The sequence below is a fragment of the Numida meleagris genome, chromosome 2, assembly GCF_002078875.1.
Source record: "Numida meleagris isolate 19003 breed g44 Domestic line chromosome 2, NumMel1.0, whole genome shotgun sequence".
In the NCBI taxonomy this organism is placed as follows: domain Eukaryota; kingdom Metazoa; phylum Chordata; class Aves; order Galliformes; family Numididae; genus Numida; species Numida meleagris.
This window is the reverse complement of record NC_034410.1, coordinates 111,794,914-111,812,650: the sequence shown is the minus strand read 5'-3', so window position 1 is coordinate 111,812,650 and position 17,737 is coordinate 111,794,914. Positions and strand designations below refer to the sequence as shown.

The 17,737-nt window shown below is 39.0% G+C and overlaps 1 protein-coding gene across 1 annotated transcript in view; it reads right to left on the bottom strand.

The window, feature by feature from the left end:
• The window catches only part of CLVS1 (clavesin 1), an 87,462-nt gene that overhangs the window by 46,914 nt on the left and 22,811 nt on the right, over positions 1–17,737 (bottom strand). Inside the window, exon 2 of the mRNA XM_021389063.1 lies at positions 14,970–15,144. Coding sequence (XP_021244738.1) covers positions 14,970–15,144 — 175 coding nt within the window. The remainder of the gene's footprint in view (positions 1–14,969; positions 15,145–17,737) is intronic.

Sequence of the window (17,737 nt, the reverse complement as noted above, 5' to 3'; positions counted from 1 at the left end):
CATCAAGCCTACAGGGAGAAGGTTGAAAGTTTTGCTTTTGTCAGATCTAGATTTTGAATACACCATCAATACTTGCACTTCTATGGGATTCACACTCCATTTGGAAATGCTAAAGTTTCAGCAAATTGGGAAGACTCACTTTGATTAATGTTTATAAAAATCTAAAAGGAGTTGGGAGGCAAATGGATGAGGCCAGGTGTGTACCTCAGTGGTGTGTAGTTATAAGACAAGCAGCAACGGCTTAAAACTTGAACATAGGCAGTTCCATACAAACATGCCAGAGAACTTCTTTACAGTAAGGATGATGGAGCACTGGAACAGGTTGCCCAGAGAGGTTGTGGAGTCTCCTATGGAGATATTCAAGACCTGTCTGGACACAAATCATATGAGAAGTGGCAGAACACCCAAGAACATGGTACATATGGCGAATAAAAGAAAAAGCCAAAAAAAGAAAAAGAAGAAGAAAAGAGGTAGTGAAATTGCATGTTTGCTTTAGTAAAGCGAAATACTGGAATTATCCTTCCAGATATCCTTCCATATCTACTGACAGGAAGCTGATCAGTGTTTGAAAAAATATATGGCACTGTTCTTCTTCATAAAACCTTATGTCATAGCAGTATACCAATACTTTGGCTTGTAAAGCTCTGCTGTGCATTCACAATTGGAGAAATGCAGGGGAAACTGTGAGCTCATGGCTGAGGGGACAGAAAGAGAGATGAAAAGAAAAAAGATGAATCATTTTAAAGTTGCTAGTTTACAGCATTTAACATACACAAACAATATTTTGAAATGTTTGAAGGATACAAGATCTGGTTCATGTGCAACAACAGTTGAGTGGCAAAGAAATCAGAAGAGTTCAAAGTCTTCACCTGTGGCATATTTTCCAAGGCTGCCTCTGCTGAGGTTGACAGGATTCTCGAAAGGATGTAGTGTACACAAAAATCAAAAGATGTTTCACATTCAGTGAAGTGTTCCTGTCAAGAGTTACTCCACATTTTCTTTTAGTGTGCCAACCAGCACAGATTCAAAGAGGTCGGACTTGAAAACACAGCCTTCAGAGTGTGTGGAGAGGTGGTACAAGGCTGTTGTCTGTGCTTGCACAAGTACCCCAAATATACAAAATGAGGGAGACAATGATTTTTGCCTGCTGTCACCATGGTCATGTTAGTAGTGCTGGTGAGGTATATGGGGATTCACTGTGCTGAAATTCTTGATCACTTGCCCCTTTTCATGCCAGTGCTGTGTGTTCATTATTGTATTTTCTGACTCATTCAAGGCAACCTGTGGAGAGCCTGTATCTGCGATACTGATGCTGAAGGAAAATCACAGCTGGACAAGTGACTACATGCAAGTACATTTATACCAGGTATTTATTTTGATCAATGCCCATGCTCAACCAAGCATTCAATTACAAAAGCAATTTTCTGAGAATCATGTTCTGAAGTGACTACAGAATTTGTGCTATGTAAAATTTCCAATTACAAAATCATCAGAAAACTAATTTGCAAAATCTCCTATAAGAACACAAGTTTATTCTCTTCCTTTTCTTTTCCTTCTAATCTCAACCTGGAATATTCCAGATCTACTTCTGCATGTGCCTTGAGAAAAGGAATACACTACCCCACCACAAATGGTCTTTTTCATTTTTTTCCCCTATATCCACGCAAGACTGAGCAATCCTTAGAATCAGATACCAAATTAATATTCTGAAGGTAATGACAACATTCATTCCTTCATTAGTTTAACAAATGGACCTGAATATTCCTTAGAATATCTTTGAAACATGCAACCTCAAAGTGGTGTAAGCAAAGTAAAATGCTTCAAACATTTAAATAAATTTTATCATAGGTGGCAGGAATTTGTTATTAAGGTTATCTGTTCCCTCTCCAGCAATACTCAAACAGGAGTTACATATAAACAAAGACAAATCTAAGTTATTTCCATGGCCTATTAAGGCAGTTCAAATGGAATTTATTTGCCTTCCTTACTCTACAAACAGGAGGCCTAGCACTTTAAGTGCTGCTGTTCCAGTTTTAGAGGAGAGAGACTATAAAACGGGGTGCTTCATTAAAATACCATGGCTGGCACCTCTCAGAGGCACAGGAAAAGAATATTCACCGAGTAAGTAACACATTATAAATTATAATTGAGATTCAATTCTCCCAGGGAGAAGGGAAGGTAACTTGTCATTTGAAGTGTTGTGAGTTTCTGAAAATGGACCAGGAGTTTAGAGGGTATAATGATATCATTAAGAAATGCCCTTGCAAAGCAAGCAAAATTATACTGTGCTGTTTCTTGAAAACCGCAGGAACTCTTTATTGTTCTGTCAGCAGCAGTTCAAAGAGCTCTGTGACCCCATTAACATTCACTCAGGCATGTATAGCAAATTGGAGGGGTGAAGTTTCTTGAATAGTTAATTATATTTTGTGTGTTTGAATACCTATCGCTGCTAGCCTTGTGGGCTCAGTGTCACAAATGCACACCTTGCACGCCTGGTTTTCCTCACAGCTTTCAGCAGAAATCTGTTAGATGATCAGAAGAACCTTCAAACCCATATATGCATGGTAGGGTCTGGGTAGGAATATTTCGAGTATCACACTATAAGCTTAAGCTAGAATTACTCGGAGAAACTGATTTTCTCCCATTTTCAACAAGAGACAGCTCTTCTTGCCAAGCTATTTATTTAATTCTGTGTGAAAAGTTGTGGGCTTCTCCTAAAAGATGTTGATATTTCATAGAAAAGCTTAATTGCAGAAATCCAGAATCTCAGCAGAATGACAGCTTGACTGTTCTGCCCACTTTTGTTGTTTGTCAGTCCAGTTGCCCACACAGCTCTTTGACACATGATGCTAAATGGCCACAGACTGTCTCCTTGCTGCAGTGACTATTGACTCATCTTACGCGAGAGTAGCCATCAGGAGGAAACAAGATTTTTAGGCATTTCTTGGTTGGTTTTGAGAAAAAAAGCTTTCTCTTTTCAATTAAATTGCTCAGAATTTGCCTTCAAATACAGAAGTTTTGATTTTTTCCACAATAAAATGATTACATTTTTTCAGAGAGAGAGAGGGAAGGATAGGAGATATTCTCTCCAAAGTTAAGTGGAAGCATGCACTGATTAATTAAGTCCAAAGTATTATCTGTACCAATTCATTAATTTCAGCAACAGTACGTATTCAGGAATCCTTATCTCTTTAGGACTTTTACCTCACAGCTGTCCTCACACTTAGCACTAAGTTTGCTAAATATCAAATAAAGGAAAAAGAGCATCACAAGGAGATAAGTTCTGTCTGTGCTACCCTGAGGAGATGTTACTTCCTGAGAAATTCTTTAATTCAGGTTCTCTCTCTTTGCTAATGAAGCCAAATAAAGTTAGGATTGTCAGTGGCACTCTTCATGAAACTTCCTTTGGATGTTATAGTAGGACTCTTCGTCACTGCTGAAGATGTGTCCATGCGTGTCAGCATTCCAACTGACTCAAAAGAAACAATCTCTTCAGAACATTGAGCATATGCACTACTGAGTAGAATTCTATGCAAAGCTGCTTTTAAATTCTCTTGGAAAAAAAGAAAAATATTATATGTATTACCCTATAAGCTTTTGGCGAGTTTCCATTTTTTTTTTAGTTTATTAAAAGTTTTGCTGTTATCCTCCATAATTCTTAAACAGCGATAAAGTATTTTGCTCATCAAATATACATTCATGCTTCAGTCTCACTTCTGAAAAAAAATTGCCAATTTGATGACACTCTAAATGTTTCTGCTACTTGAAGAATATTTGCATTGTAATTATAATTTTGCTAGCTATGCTTTTTCTTAGCCATATTTTCATTGCATGAAGATTAGAGTTGATCAGAAAGCCTCCTTTGAAATGGAAATGATTTTGATTACACTTCAGCCATGCTTTAAACTGATTCTACCGCAAACGGTTCAAAATAGTGGGAGTGCACTCAGAGAGAAAAGCAGAATGCGCATTCAGATGATCTAGTATGTGTCTAGCAGAAAGAAGAAATAAAATATCCTAAGAGAGTTTTGGAAGGTTTGAATTGCAGAGCAGTACAGCTGCTGGATTTGCCCTGAATTGCTTTTTTCCCTTAGAAAATACCAATTTGTCAACATCAAAGCTTGATAGAGGGCAAGGGGTAGAGAGGAGGGAAGAAGGAAGTTGGGAGTCCCAATGAATTTTTCATTCTGTTTTCATCTTTTCCTTGGAAGACTGTAGTGTTTGAGGTGTTTCAGTTTGACGTGTTTGAATCAAGGAACCCCTGCTATTCAGGAGTGCTTGTTTCAAGTGTGAAGCTCTACACAGTTAAGAAATAAAAATATTTGAAAACAAACTAGATTCAGGATTTCTAGACAAAAAGTTCCATTTGATGTACAGAATTTCCAAAAATTATTCACATGTCAAAGCACACATCTGCCAACTGCAAAACTTATGACATGGGAAATTACTTCCTGCCAAGGTGCAATAGGGGTGGAATTACAGTCTCCATCAAGGCAATGGCAAAGTCCCGTTGACATCAGTTGCAATTTCAACTCAAGCTTGTTGAAAACATTGTGGTCTCTTCTAGCCATACTGCATAGCCAATACCCAAGATTTTATAAGTTGTTTTGTATAGGTAGAGATATAAACAATAGACTTTGCTTTAAAAGGAATCATTATGTACTATAGAAAAATCCTCTTTCTCTGCACATAATGGGAAAAAACAAACAGACAAATGTTTCTCAGAATCACTGCCTTTCTAGACTTACTAAACAGTTACAGAAGTTTAAAATGTTCCTGCCTGCAGCTCTCCTGCCAAACTTGCACCAGAAATTATTACCTTCCCTAGGGTGTCAGACAGGAAACACAAAGTTCTGTGTCTGTGTGAGCCAAGACACTGCCTCTTGCACTGCAGCAGCCAGAGACCCATGGCCGTTCCCACTGATGCAGCACATCTCTGAAAGGATGTGCTAAAAAAGGGATTGAGAGTCAGGGGTGTAAGAGCACAAATGATCTCACACTGCTGCAGCTGCATTCCCAGGGAGCTTGGATTTTAGTCCAGCAGTTGCTAGTGAGAATCAGCACAAATCCTCTCCCAGAAAGCAAAGTCCTTATCTATGTGAGCTCAGGGGATAATTCCTGCCGCATATCACACTGTCCAGTCATACTGTCACTTCACCTCTTGCTCTGCCTTCTGCTTCCCTGCCCACATGTGCCTCCATCACCAGTCTACATCTCAAATAAAATAGTACCCATTCCACCTCTGTTTGCAGTTAGCTTTCAGTGAAATTTTACTACTGTATCATAGGAACTGGACTCAATGATCTTTATGGGTCCAATCCAACTCAAAATATTCTATTTTATGATTATTTCTGATTTAGTTTTGTGTATGCAACACTTTTTATATTTAAAATGACAACAACAACACCTAGCATAATTTCTCATAAGAAGGTATCTGTAGTAAGCACTCTCTTCAGGATGTTTTCACTCAGAAACAGCTTTTGGCATTGTAAAAGATGTAAAGGAAACTGTTGTTACAGCAGCGTCACTCCTGAAGTTCTATGAAAATAACGAGGATAGGGATAATATAAATTAATACACGTGAATTTGCCTGCTTCAGTGTTTTATGTGAGGAAGAAAGATTCCAGAAACATATATGACCAAGACTCAAGATCAAATAAAAACTACTTTTGCACAGATTTGTACAAAGTTTTGAGGTATGACTATATCAACTCTGGTTGCTTGTTTAGTGGCTACCGGTAAAAAACATTTTTTTTCAAGCAAACTTACTGCAGTAAGTAGTATTGTTCTGTTTCCTTTCCAGGACTGATCGAGTATTTGCCTCCTGTCTCATTCTTAATACCAACTCCATGAGACCTTTACTAAAATGTAATAACCAATATTAAAAAAGTCTTTCCATTTAACATACCAGCCTCTCGGTCTGTCCCAGTTGCTGCTTATCCTCACCCAGAGCCAAAAGGCCCAAAGTCTCCAGCTGGCAAGACTGTGCCAGCTGTGCTGGTAAATTTTACTAAGCAGTTACTTCCAATTTTCAAGTGACAAAGAGTCATCTACTGCCCACTGTACTCTTCTTGTTCCTTGTTCCTGTCAACTCCCTAGAGAGGATGGGCACACAAAGAGCACAGGCCTTCTCTTTCAGAGTAAAGTCTGTTTATCTACCATTATTTTACATATAATGAGCCAATCCCTTTTCTTGTCTCCTAAAGTTCCAAAGGCACTCTCACTGACAACTCAGAGAGTACTCACTCTGCATATCACAACAGCTGTTAGAGACAGATAACATGAGCATTTCTGGAATGACTCAAGCTGACCTTGTTTCAATGGATACTAACTGCTCATCATTAGCTGTTACTTCATGCTCAGTGGTCCAGCAAAGGTCTTTAACATGAAGTACATTCTAATACTGATGGGCAAAAAAACATATTTTGAAACTTTTGAGAAAGCACTTAATGGAAAAAAAATTGTATGCCTTTAATGTGCGTGTATTGCAAATGGTTTAATCCAACTACTTGTGTAAATATGCAGACATATTTCACACAAGTAATGGATTTCAAATTAAACTTTTTGGTACAATGTTTGGGAAGCTGAGAATCCCACTACATCTTATAGCATCTGCTGAATTCTAATCTGTAGCCATTTTCCAGATGATGAACATCATTAGATGTTGGTGCTGGTTCTTTTCTGAAACAGTCCAGTGATTCTTACAATGATTCCAGGAGGTGACCAAGACCAGGTTGGATGGGGCCCTGGGCAGCCTGATCTAGTAGGTGGCAGCCCTGCCCATAGCACGGTGTTTGGAGCTTGATGATCTTTGAGGTCCCATTCAACCTGAACCATTCTGATTCCACTAGGAAGAGTACCCTATTTTCTTCACAGACCAGACTTGTCCTCCTTTGTAAGTAAAACCATATGTATGTATGGTTATATGTATGTATTTATTTATATTTTTATATATTAATTTAATATATATTTATATATATATATTTATAGCTCATCCTGCCTCTATAAACAGAAACTTCTGTTATTTAGCAGGGCTTCAAGAGATGTTTGAGAAGTTACAACATGCATTTTTGACATATAAGCACACTATGACACAAGAAAATTCTGCTTTTATATTCTGAAGGAATTGTTTGCTCTCTTGTCACTACCAGAAACTGTTGTTCATCTGTAAGGGCCCAGTCTAGAATATTTCTTTTTCCTTCAGTTTCACTCTCCTAGGAAAGATAGTGGCAAGGCCTTTGTGCAAATTCTAAAATGTAAAGATTTCCTTTATTTTTTACAAGTTTCTAAATTCTGAATTTAAAAAAATAAAACCAGTCTACCTTGATGTAGATATCTTATTGACAGGAGAAGGAAAAAGAGTGGCTGATTCTCAGCTCCATAAATCAGCGTTACTCTGCAGACATGCAAATAATCCCATCTAGTAATCCCACCTGAGAAACTGGTCTCAGCTATCTGTCAATTTTTGTCTTTCTGTCATGGTTTTGTGATTTTCAGCTATTGGTATTCCACATCATAACATCATGTAGTGGATATACCTGGTTCTCAGAAGAGAAGGACTACTACAGTCCCCACGGTACTTTGCTCCTCTGTTACCATTTTCCAGCCGGAGGGAAAAGATAAAAGTTCGCAGTATAAAAACTTGCAGATCACGAGACCTCGTCCCTTTTTCTGCCGTCTCTCATCTTGGCAGCACCTCGCTCTCCAGCCGTCTTATCGTCAGTAGTAGAGTAAGGCCTACCTTGATTTTGGGACATTCTCTCTCTGTATTGGATTTATCAGCTTAAATTGTAATTATATTGTATTATAGTGTGTTGTTTTTCATTCCGATATCTTTTTTAGTAAATTAGTTTGTTTCTCCTCAGATTGTTGCCGCTGTTCTTTGCTCTCAGGGCCATCTCCTTACCCTTTTCCCCTTTTCCCTTTTCCCGGGGCGTGGGCCCGTGGATCCCCCGTCCCCTTCATCACGGAACCGGGCCGAATGCCTGTAAACCGTTGACACTTTCAGATTTTCAGCCTGAAAGACTGAGAAGATGAACTAATGAATGAGCAGTGTCTGAGTCTGCATTTAGTCTCTCAGAAATACTGTTTTAGAGTCTACCTTGATTTTTACACTAGATGTTAAGTTTATTTACTTGTACTTGTCTGGGCAAGTGTACACTCTACATGTGATTTTACTTGCCCAGCACTGAGGGTTTGAGCTGCTCTACCTTCAGTAGGCAATGGCAGAGAGCTCTGCATCTTTTGATTAATACAGGATGTTATAAATACCTGACAAGAAATAACAGCAATGTAAGTTTATAGCATAGATGGATTTCTCCCTACACTACAGGTTTCTATAGAAAGACAGAACTAGAATAAGCCTTTTTAGGGTGTTCTTCAGTTTGTTGTAATGTAGATTCTCACTTTAAACTATCATGTAACAGCAGTGCTATGATTAGAATCTCTATGGAAGACTGACTGTCTTACACTTACTGTGTAAGGCCGCTCAGAGCTTGCTTCTTTCACACACAATTCATAAGGAATTGAACTGGAAGTACTAAAGCCACCTCTGAGATCATACCTTCCTCAGTTTTTCATGTGTAAATGTGTTTAAGCAAGAAGATGAAGTTCAGTTCCTTGCTCTAGGTCTTGTGAAGGAAAGACCAAGCTTGCAGAGCAGAGGGTCTGGCAAAGTATGCAAGTGTATGATCACTGCCTGGGCTCTGTTTAGATCCCCAGTCAGACCACATCAAAGACTTGGTCATGATCATTAACCTAGATTGTGCTGATCTGAAATACTATTCCATAATCTCACATGGTTTCAACTTTGAATAAATAAGAGCTGGTAACAAATTAGAAAGAATTCGAGCACTTCTTGCCACTCATAATCATAGAATCATAGAATCATAGAATTAGCTAGGTTGGAAAAGACCTACAAGATCATCTAGTCCAACCATCCACTTACCACCAATAACTCCACTAAACCATGTCTCTCAACATTATATCTAAATGTTTCTTGAACACCTCCAGGGACGGTGACTCCACCACCTCCCTGGGCAGCCCATTCCAGCGCCTGACCACTCTTTCAGAAAAGTGGTGTTTCCTAATGTCCAGCCTAAATCTCCCCTGGCGCAACTTGAGGCCATAATGAAACGGAATATTAAGTATTTTGATTTTTCAGTTGGAAATTTTCAAAAGAAGCATATTTACAATTTATTTTCCAGAAAATTTTTGAAAAAAAAACATATATTGAACAAATATATTTTAACATAATACCTCTATTTTGACAAAATAACATTGTTCCAGGGAAAAAAAAAATCACTGGAAAGCTTCTATCAGCTCTAGCATTTAGAAAAAAAAAAAAAACAAAAAATGCTTTTGGCATGATGTTGGACTACACATTTTTCCGATAAGTTCTACATTCTAGCTTCATCATATCTTGTATTTTATTCCTTTTGAAGCAAAACATGAAAAATATTTGGTTGTAGAAAACAGTGTCAAGAGACAAGTAATCTGCTTCTCTAAGTTATCTGACATTAAGTTTCTCAGTAATCCCACATACTTACAGTAGGAGGGAAACCACTTTACATTTTAAAAAATTATACCTTATATTAAAGATTGAAAAGCTCCACATAATTCTGTGCTGCATTTTCCCTAATCTGTTATCTCAATCCAGATTTCAAAGTGAGATAATATCCAGTAATGCCCAAACAAACTCATTAGCTGGACTATCTGACTTGATTTCCACATCAGTGCTATTCTAGACAAATAGAACTTAAACAAGAATTTTCTAAGAGAAGTTTAGAAAAGTTTTCCCTTATTTTTTTTGTTTCTTCTTTTTGTTTTAGAATTTTGTCAATACCAGTATCTAATTTAAGTGTTCTTAAATCATCATCATCTTATTTTCTTTCATTTCCATAAACGAGAGTATTCAGTTTTCACTGCATGATGATAAACTGAAGAGAATCTAAAAAATAATAACAGTGATAAAAGAACTTCAATTAATCTCCTAGTGAGTGTTGTTGGTCACAGCTTCTGTCAGGCTATTACCAGTGAATATTTGGGGTCAGATCCCTGTTTGCTGTTGATACTGTTATTAGTGGCAGTGATTGTGAAATTTGAATCAAAGCTCTATTGAATATGAAAGTAAAGATCACTCCTGCAGTGATTCATCATTGTCACAAAGTAGAGGTAGGGCTTTTTTTAAGAGTCATTGCCCTTGCATACATTATTGTAATTGTATGTTACAGAATTATCAGAGAAAAACAACAACAAAACCAATAACTGAAGATGTCCAGGATATAGCCATTCATCCTACTAGCTACAGTATCTTGAAGGGCTTGGGGCAAGTCAACCCTTTTGTAAGGCAGCTGACTTGTGCTGTAAGCTACTCAGCTGGGTTTTGGTAGCCTTCTGGCTTTGTTTTCATCAAAGGTGAGATCATAGCTTGTGCTGAATATTTTCAAAGGTTTGGGGTATTGCTGGACACTGCTGGAGAACTTGCTGCCTTTCAACTCAGAAGACTAGCTGGGGGGGTTCTGTCTGAATGCATGTGTGCATGAACACAGGCTGCAGGATGTGGCTGTGCTGTTGGATAAGGCAGAAGAAACAGTGTTTCTCTATCCACTCTAAAATCGAAAGTCCTGTCTGGAGGCAAAGCAACTACATACTCCAAGCAAACAATAAAGAAATTTTTTACGTATTTTTTAAAAATCTGGACTTCGCTGCACACCCAAGCTATATTCAATGAAACACTTGCAGTTCAATTTTGAGCCCCTCACTACAAGAAAGATATTGAGGCCCTGGAGTGTGTCCAGAGAAGGGTAACAAAGCTGTGAAGAGTCCGGAGCACAAGTCTTATGGGGAGCAGCTGAGGGAACTGGGGTTGTTTAGTCTGGAGGAGAAGAGGATCACGGGAGACCTTATTGCCCTTGACATCTGCTTGAAACGAGGTTGTGATGAGGTGGAGGTTGGACTCTTCTTGCATGTAACTAGTGACAGGGCAAGAGAATATGGCCTCAAGTTGCACCGAGGAAATTCAGTTTGGATATTAGGAAATATTTCTTCTCAGAAAGAGTAGTGAAGCATTAGAAAAGGCTGCCCAGGGAGGTGGTGTAGTCACAGTCCCTGGAGGTGTTCAAGAAATGTGTCGATGTGGCACTGAGGGACGTGGGTTAGTGGGCCTGGTAGTGAAGGGCTGATGGGTGGACTAGATGATCTTAGGGGCCTTTTCCAGCCTAAATGATTCTATGATTCTACAGTCCTATGATCATCAGGAATTGCCACATCAAGTTCAGTCCTAATTTTCATATTTATCAGAGGTTTTCAAGCCAGTGGTCAATAGCAAACATGGAAATTCAAATAGAGCAAGCAGAAATTCAAATAGAGTAATGAGAAAGACAAAATGATGATGTAACTATTATTTAATATCTCTGAGTATTTACAGACTTGTGCAATGTTTGGAACTGAGCACCCTGTAAAATAGCAATGTATTAATCTTTTCAGGCCAGTCTATGAGGTCTGACCTGTAGTGGTCTTGCAATACAGGATTCATTATCACATGCACCTGTGTAAGGTTTGTTTCTTTCACTTAGTGATGATACACTCCAGCAGTAATTCAAGGAAAAAAAAAAATAAACACAAATGAAAAAAAAAAAAAAAAGGAATAAAAAAAAGAAAAAAGAGTTGTCAATACTGTCACTGGCACAAAACAATTTGGAAATAAGAAAAAAATACAAACTCTGTATTCTTAGTGGTTTTGTTTTTCACAAAAGAGTAGACTGAGATATAGAATCAAATGAGAGCTTCACAGAGCTATGGGAAAATGATTCAATTATAGCATTAAAATTACAGACAGTCTAGAATTTCCTCACTTAGATAACAACATGTGGACATACAGGCTCAACCCCACCCAAATTTGAAAGAGATATTTTCCATCTGTCAACGGTTTACGGGTGTTCGGCCCAGTTCCGTGACAAAGGGGGACGGGGAATCCACGGGTCCACACCCCGGGAAAAGGGAAAAGGGGAAAAGGGTAAGGAGATGGCCCTGAGAGCAAAGAACAGCGGCAACAATCTGAGGAGAAACAAACTAATTTACTAAAAAAGATATCGGAATGAAAAACAACACACTATAATACAATATAATTACAATTTAAGCTGATAAATCCAATACAGAGAGAGAATGTCCCAAAAATCAAGGTAGGCCTTACTCTACTACTGACGATAAGACGGCTGGAGAGCGAGGTGCTGCCAAGATGAGAGACGGCGGAAAAAGGGCGAGGTCTTGTGATCTGCAAGTTTTTATACTGCGAGCTTTTATCTTTTCCCTCCGGCTGGAAATGGTAACAGAGGAGCAAAGTACCGTGGGGACTGTAGTAGTCCTCTTCTGAGAACCAGGTATATCCACTACACGATGTTATGATGTGGAATACCAATAACCAAAAATCACAAAACCATGACACCATCCAACTACTAGACTTATGTAGGATATAATATGGCTCAAAATCTCTTCATAGGAAGGAGGATTTGGATATCCATGTAATCTGCCTGTCTGAGCATCTATATGTGCACAATGCCGTAGCTGTGGGAAATAACAAGGAACTGAAACAACCTTGATCTGTTTCAGATATCATCACCTCATGAGAGCAGAACTTGACTATTTTACTTTCAATGAACTTCAGTGCAACTCCTGTTGTGACTCTTCTTTTACTGTACTTAGATCTTGCCTGCATTTCAACTACATTTTAAATAAATTTTACATTAGTTTAATGTCAGCCAATTTTCAAATAATAATAAAACAAAGTGTTACTGAAAGTGCTTCAACAACAAACATAAGTGCCAAAAATTTTAAAAGAATCTTAGAATCATAGAATTGCTCAGATTGGAAAGGACCTTCAAGATCATCAAGTCCAACCACAAAGAAGAATCCCTTCGCTTGCTATATTTTTCATAGAGTCAAAGAATATCCTGAGCTGGAAGGGACCTGCAAGGATCAACCTGTGCAGGAAAACCTAGCATGAATGACATCCTTCCAAACCTTATAAACTGAAGTGCAACATTCACAACTCCTACAACTAGCTGAGCCCACCAGTTGTTAGCGAAAGAGACACTTGTGTATTTTATAGAAAGTTATATTTCTGCTTAACTTCAGAAGAAAGTAATGTGACTTCAAATGAGAAATGAAATACACATCCATCAGAAGAAGAAAGTCAGCTTCATGACATTGCCCAGCACAGCACAGGTTATCAGGATAATGATATAATTTTAAGGCCAGTACTGATATTTTCAGGCTTTGAGACTTCCAGAAACATACTGTTGCCAACAACTGCAAATAACCTGGGGGCCTCTCCGTCTGGGAATGATGAAGAAACACCTGTGAATGAGCACAGTAGGGGAAAGCGGGTCTGAAAGAAATAGCTCTCTTTTCCACCGCTCAGACCTGAAGCTGCCATGAGTTGGATATGTCCCTTCATTCCCATGCAATAGAGAGACAGCCTGTAGTGCCTTGGGCAGAAATCAGATGGGCCAAAGACTGAACTGGCCTCTTGCTAGAGAGTTGGGAGTACACCAGATTGGACAGGCACAAGAGCATTTTGCTGACATTTGATTTCCTTCTGAATTTCACATGGCTTTCTCTTCCAAGTGAAGGTTTTTTTAAACCACAGAATGTTATTCTGCAAAGGAATGCAGATGAAGTGATAGCAGCATCAGGAGAAGATAAGGTACTGTCCTTATCTTTTAGGGACTAATTGCACAGCTTGACTTTCTAATTTGTTAGAATTGCTGAAAATTCCCCACAAAGGAGAACACAGGATAGAAATTACTGGCAGATTTTTCTGCCTTATTTTTGAATAATAGCATAAAGTAAAGAAAATCATGATCTAATTATAGGCAATTTGTTAGTCAAAAAAATAGTTGAACAAATTGTTCTTTCTAGTGCATGAGTTAAATCTAAAATACACACACCAGGGAAGATTATTGCAGAGGTATTTATCACTGCAGGATGCCTAAAAAGTACTAAAAATAAAATGGAAACACAATCATTTATAAAATCTTGCCTTTTAGATATGAAGCTATGTGAAATGCAGTCCTTGAGCCTGGTCTAAGTTGGAGTCAGCCCTGCTTCAAGCAGAGGGGCTGGAAGAAATGATCTTCAGAGGTCCTTCCAACCTGAATAGTTCTGAGATTGTATCAAATGTCCACAATTAATAAGGTGGTGTCAGACTACTTCAAGTATGAATGTCCAACTCAGGTCTAACAGAAGAGATGGACTTGGAATCAAGTGGAAAAGGCTGAAGTTCCCCCAGAGCACCACAGTCCATGCCTAACTTCTGGTTGCTCCATCAGGCTCCAGTTATCTTGCCTTCACTTTCTCCCTAACTCTGAAACAGCACATGGTTTTAATTTGCTCCTATTTATTTGCAAGCACCAAGTGGATGTGCAGCCCCTGAACAGTCCAAACCGTAATGTGACAGGATCCTGTATGGCAAATTAAGGCAGTCAGAATGAGAGCACAATGGGGAGCCTGTCCTCCCTCTTCCTCACTTCCCTCCAACTCAAACGCATCCATGCAAGCAATATGACAACACACTTCCAGGTGCTGAGGGAACTGCTCTCTTCCTCTCACTCACTCTCCCTCTGCATGCAGTTTTGCTTGCATGCAAGCTGCACACTCCAGAAGGCAGATGTTGATGAATTTTAATCCCCTTGATTTCTCCAATGGATTAAACCTCAAATCTCTAAACATCCTCCTTAATGCTGCAGTAACTAACACGTATATATTGGTTACAATGATTTACAGCTGGAAAAAAAAAAAGCAACAGACAGCAAAAATGAAACATCTGAAAATCAATCTATGCTGCAAGTGAATTGAACTCAAGCGTTCTGGGTTAATGTCTCCCACCACCTCTTCACCCTGCCCAGTGCTGGGGCATATATGTCTAGCTGTAGTAACAAAGATGCAGGCACATGGTGCCCTCCACCTACCTGCAAGCCTTCAATGGCCAATTTGAGGATAGATGGTGTAAGCTTGGAGGCTTGCTTGAAGGAGAAGTTGCTCCAGTCTATAATTAGAATGAAGCCATTTATCTGAAGCTCCTGATCTTCGATGAGCACTTCCAAAGACAGTAGAATAGCTCGAAGGATATCTATGAAGGAGTTCCTAAAGACAAAGCATTAAAAAAAAAAACAAAAAAACCAAATCAATGGTGGCAGTTATCTTCAAACCTCTAGATAGCTTTGCTGCAGATGGGGCATGTGCGAAAGATGGAAAATCTTTTTCTGGTGGAATTCTTTTTGAAAAGAAAGTTATTTCAGAAGTGTTACTAAAGTGCTCATGATCTGCAGCTTACATTCCTCTGCTTGATGTGATAAGTTCTGTTCACTGGTGGATAAAATAAACCATGAATTAAATCTTTTTGATTCTTCTGGCATACCTTACAATAGATTTTAGTTAAGCTACTTTGGGAAAATATTTGTCTGTGGTGAAGTGAAAGAGATTCAAGCTATCAATTTAAATCCCTGCTCCTTTGGATATACTCTACCAGTTTTTTGTTAGGTTTTACTCTTTCCACTTCCAAGAGGAATATCTAAAAAAGGAAATAAGTCTGTACAATATTAATATAAATTGTGCGGTTACAAATAGACTGCCTCGTTTCCTACTCAGGTAGAAGGAATGATCCCAGTCTTTGCACAGTAAAGTTTATCTGGAACAGGTTGCCCAGTGAGGTTGTAGATGCCCCTGCCCTGGAGGCATTCAAGGCCAGGCTGGATGGGGCTTTGAACAACCTGGTCTGGTGAGTGGTGTCTGGTGAGTGGGTTGGAACTAGATGATCTTAAAGGTTCCTTCCAACCCAAACCATTCTATGATTCTATGATTCACGACCCTGCTACCTCTAATGCTTCTAAAAGCTGGATAATGATTTCAGTAATGCTGAATAGAAACGATTCATACAAGGCATTTTTTTAATAATCCACGTAAACTCTAAATCACAGTTAAATATTTGACTGAGCAAAATCTTCCTCTCAGACCCTATGCTTAGGAATTCAAATCTTTATTTAGCTGTCTACATAAATTATTGGGTTATCAAAATTTACCCACCTGTACTTCTCCATACTTTCAGTGGGAAATTACTTGCCTGGGAAATATATTATTCATTTTCCTCAGCATGTAACTAATCTGGTTGTCCTGCACCTAGATCCCTTCCACCTCCCCATATTTGCAGCTTTAAGACACTATGAATGAGGTAAAGTCAGCACAAAGACTTTTTTTCAGCTGACTACAAGGAGACAAAAGCGGCACAGAAGTCCTCCAGGTGGGCTGTTTGCAGGCCTGATGCTTGCTGAATGCAGGGACTGGATAGAAATCAGAGCGCCACTCGAGGCTGAAGCCCTCTGCTCCTTAACCTTAAGGCTTTGAGACAAATCATTCAGCTGTGTGACTGATTTGCATCCAAATCATTTTCTATGCATGAGCACAGAACCACTTTCTATTAGTCCATCTCTTTTGTTCCTTGCTTTACGTTCCCTTCCCTTATCGATCTCCTTCCCGCCCCCTTCCAGTTTAACTCCCTCACAAGAAAAAAAAAAAGAGTTAAAAAAAAGTTAAATAAATTACTATTACACAAAAGGAAATGTATAGGGTTCTTTAAAGATTCAGCATGAAGCCTGCTGAAGTGAGCCATTAATGAGTTACAAAAGATTTGCACATGCCCCTGAATGACAAAAGGGAGAAAGAAGGGAAAGGGCCTATCTGCTTTGGCTGAATGGGAAGGTACCACAAAAGAGGCTCTTCAGATATTCTGTGGAAAATGGAAAGTTAGCCCAACAGAAGCTAGTGGTATGGCACAATAATGTAAAACAAAACTGTGAATGGTTTAGCAGAGGGATTTGGTGGGGAGATTAGCCAAAGGCATAACATGAAAATAAATAAGAAGAAATTACTTAATTATAAGAGGCGTAAGCAGGCTGTGAGAGAATCAAAAGGCTCAGTGGAGTACCAGGGTGCAATGGGAACAATTAAGGGGGATAAAGACATAGCAGGAAAATTAAATGATCTATATTGAATGTCTCTGCCACCAGCCATTTTGAAGAGATACCTGGAAAATAAAGGTGAGGGACTGTTGGTAAATAAGAAGTCAAATAAGACACACTGCAAGAATCTCTAAGAAAATAGCATCAGTAAAGGTTTTTGATATTACTCGCTCTGAACAGTTCAACACCGGCTGTGTTTCAAGCATGGTAGTTAAACTAATTGGGCTATTCAGATGGTTAAAAGTATAAACGTGCAGAAATACTGGCAACTGAAGCCATTAAAATTGTCTGAATCATATAATCATAGAGTGGCTTGGGTTGGGAGGGACCACAAGTATCATCAAGTTCCAACCCCCTGCCGTAGGCAGGGTTGCCATCTGCTAGTACTGGAGTCCCCAGGGCCCCATCCAACCAGCCGTTAAACATCTCCAGGGACGGGACATCCACAACCTCTCTGGGCAGCCTGTTCCAGCACCTCACCACTCTCTCAGTAAAAGAACTTCCCCCAACTAATCTAAATCTTCCTTCCTTTAGTTTAAAATCATTCCCCCTTGTCCTATCACTATCTACTCATTTAAAAAGTTGATTTCTCTCATTTATAAACTCCCTTTAAACACTGGAAGGCTGCAATGAGGTCCCTCCACAGCCTTCTCTTTTCCAGGCTGAGCACACCCAGTTCCTTCAGCCTGTCTTCACAGGAGAGGTGCTCCAGTCCTCTGATC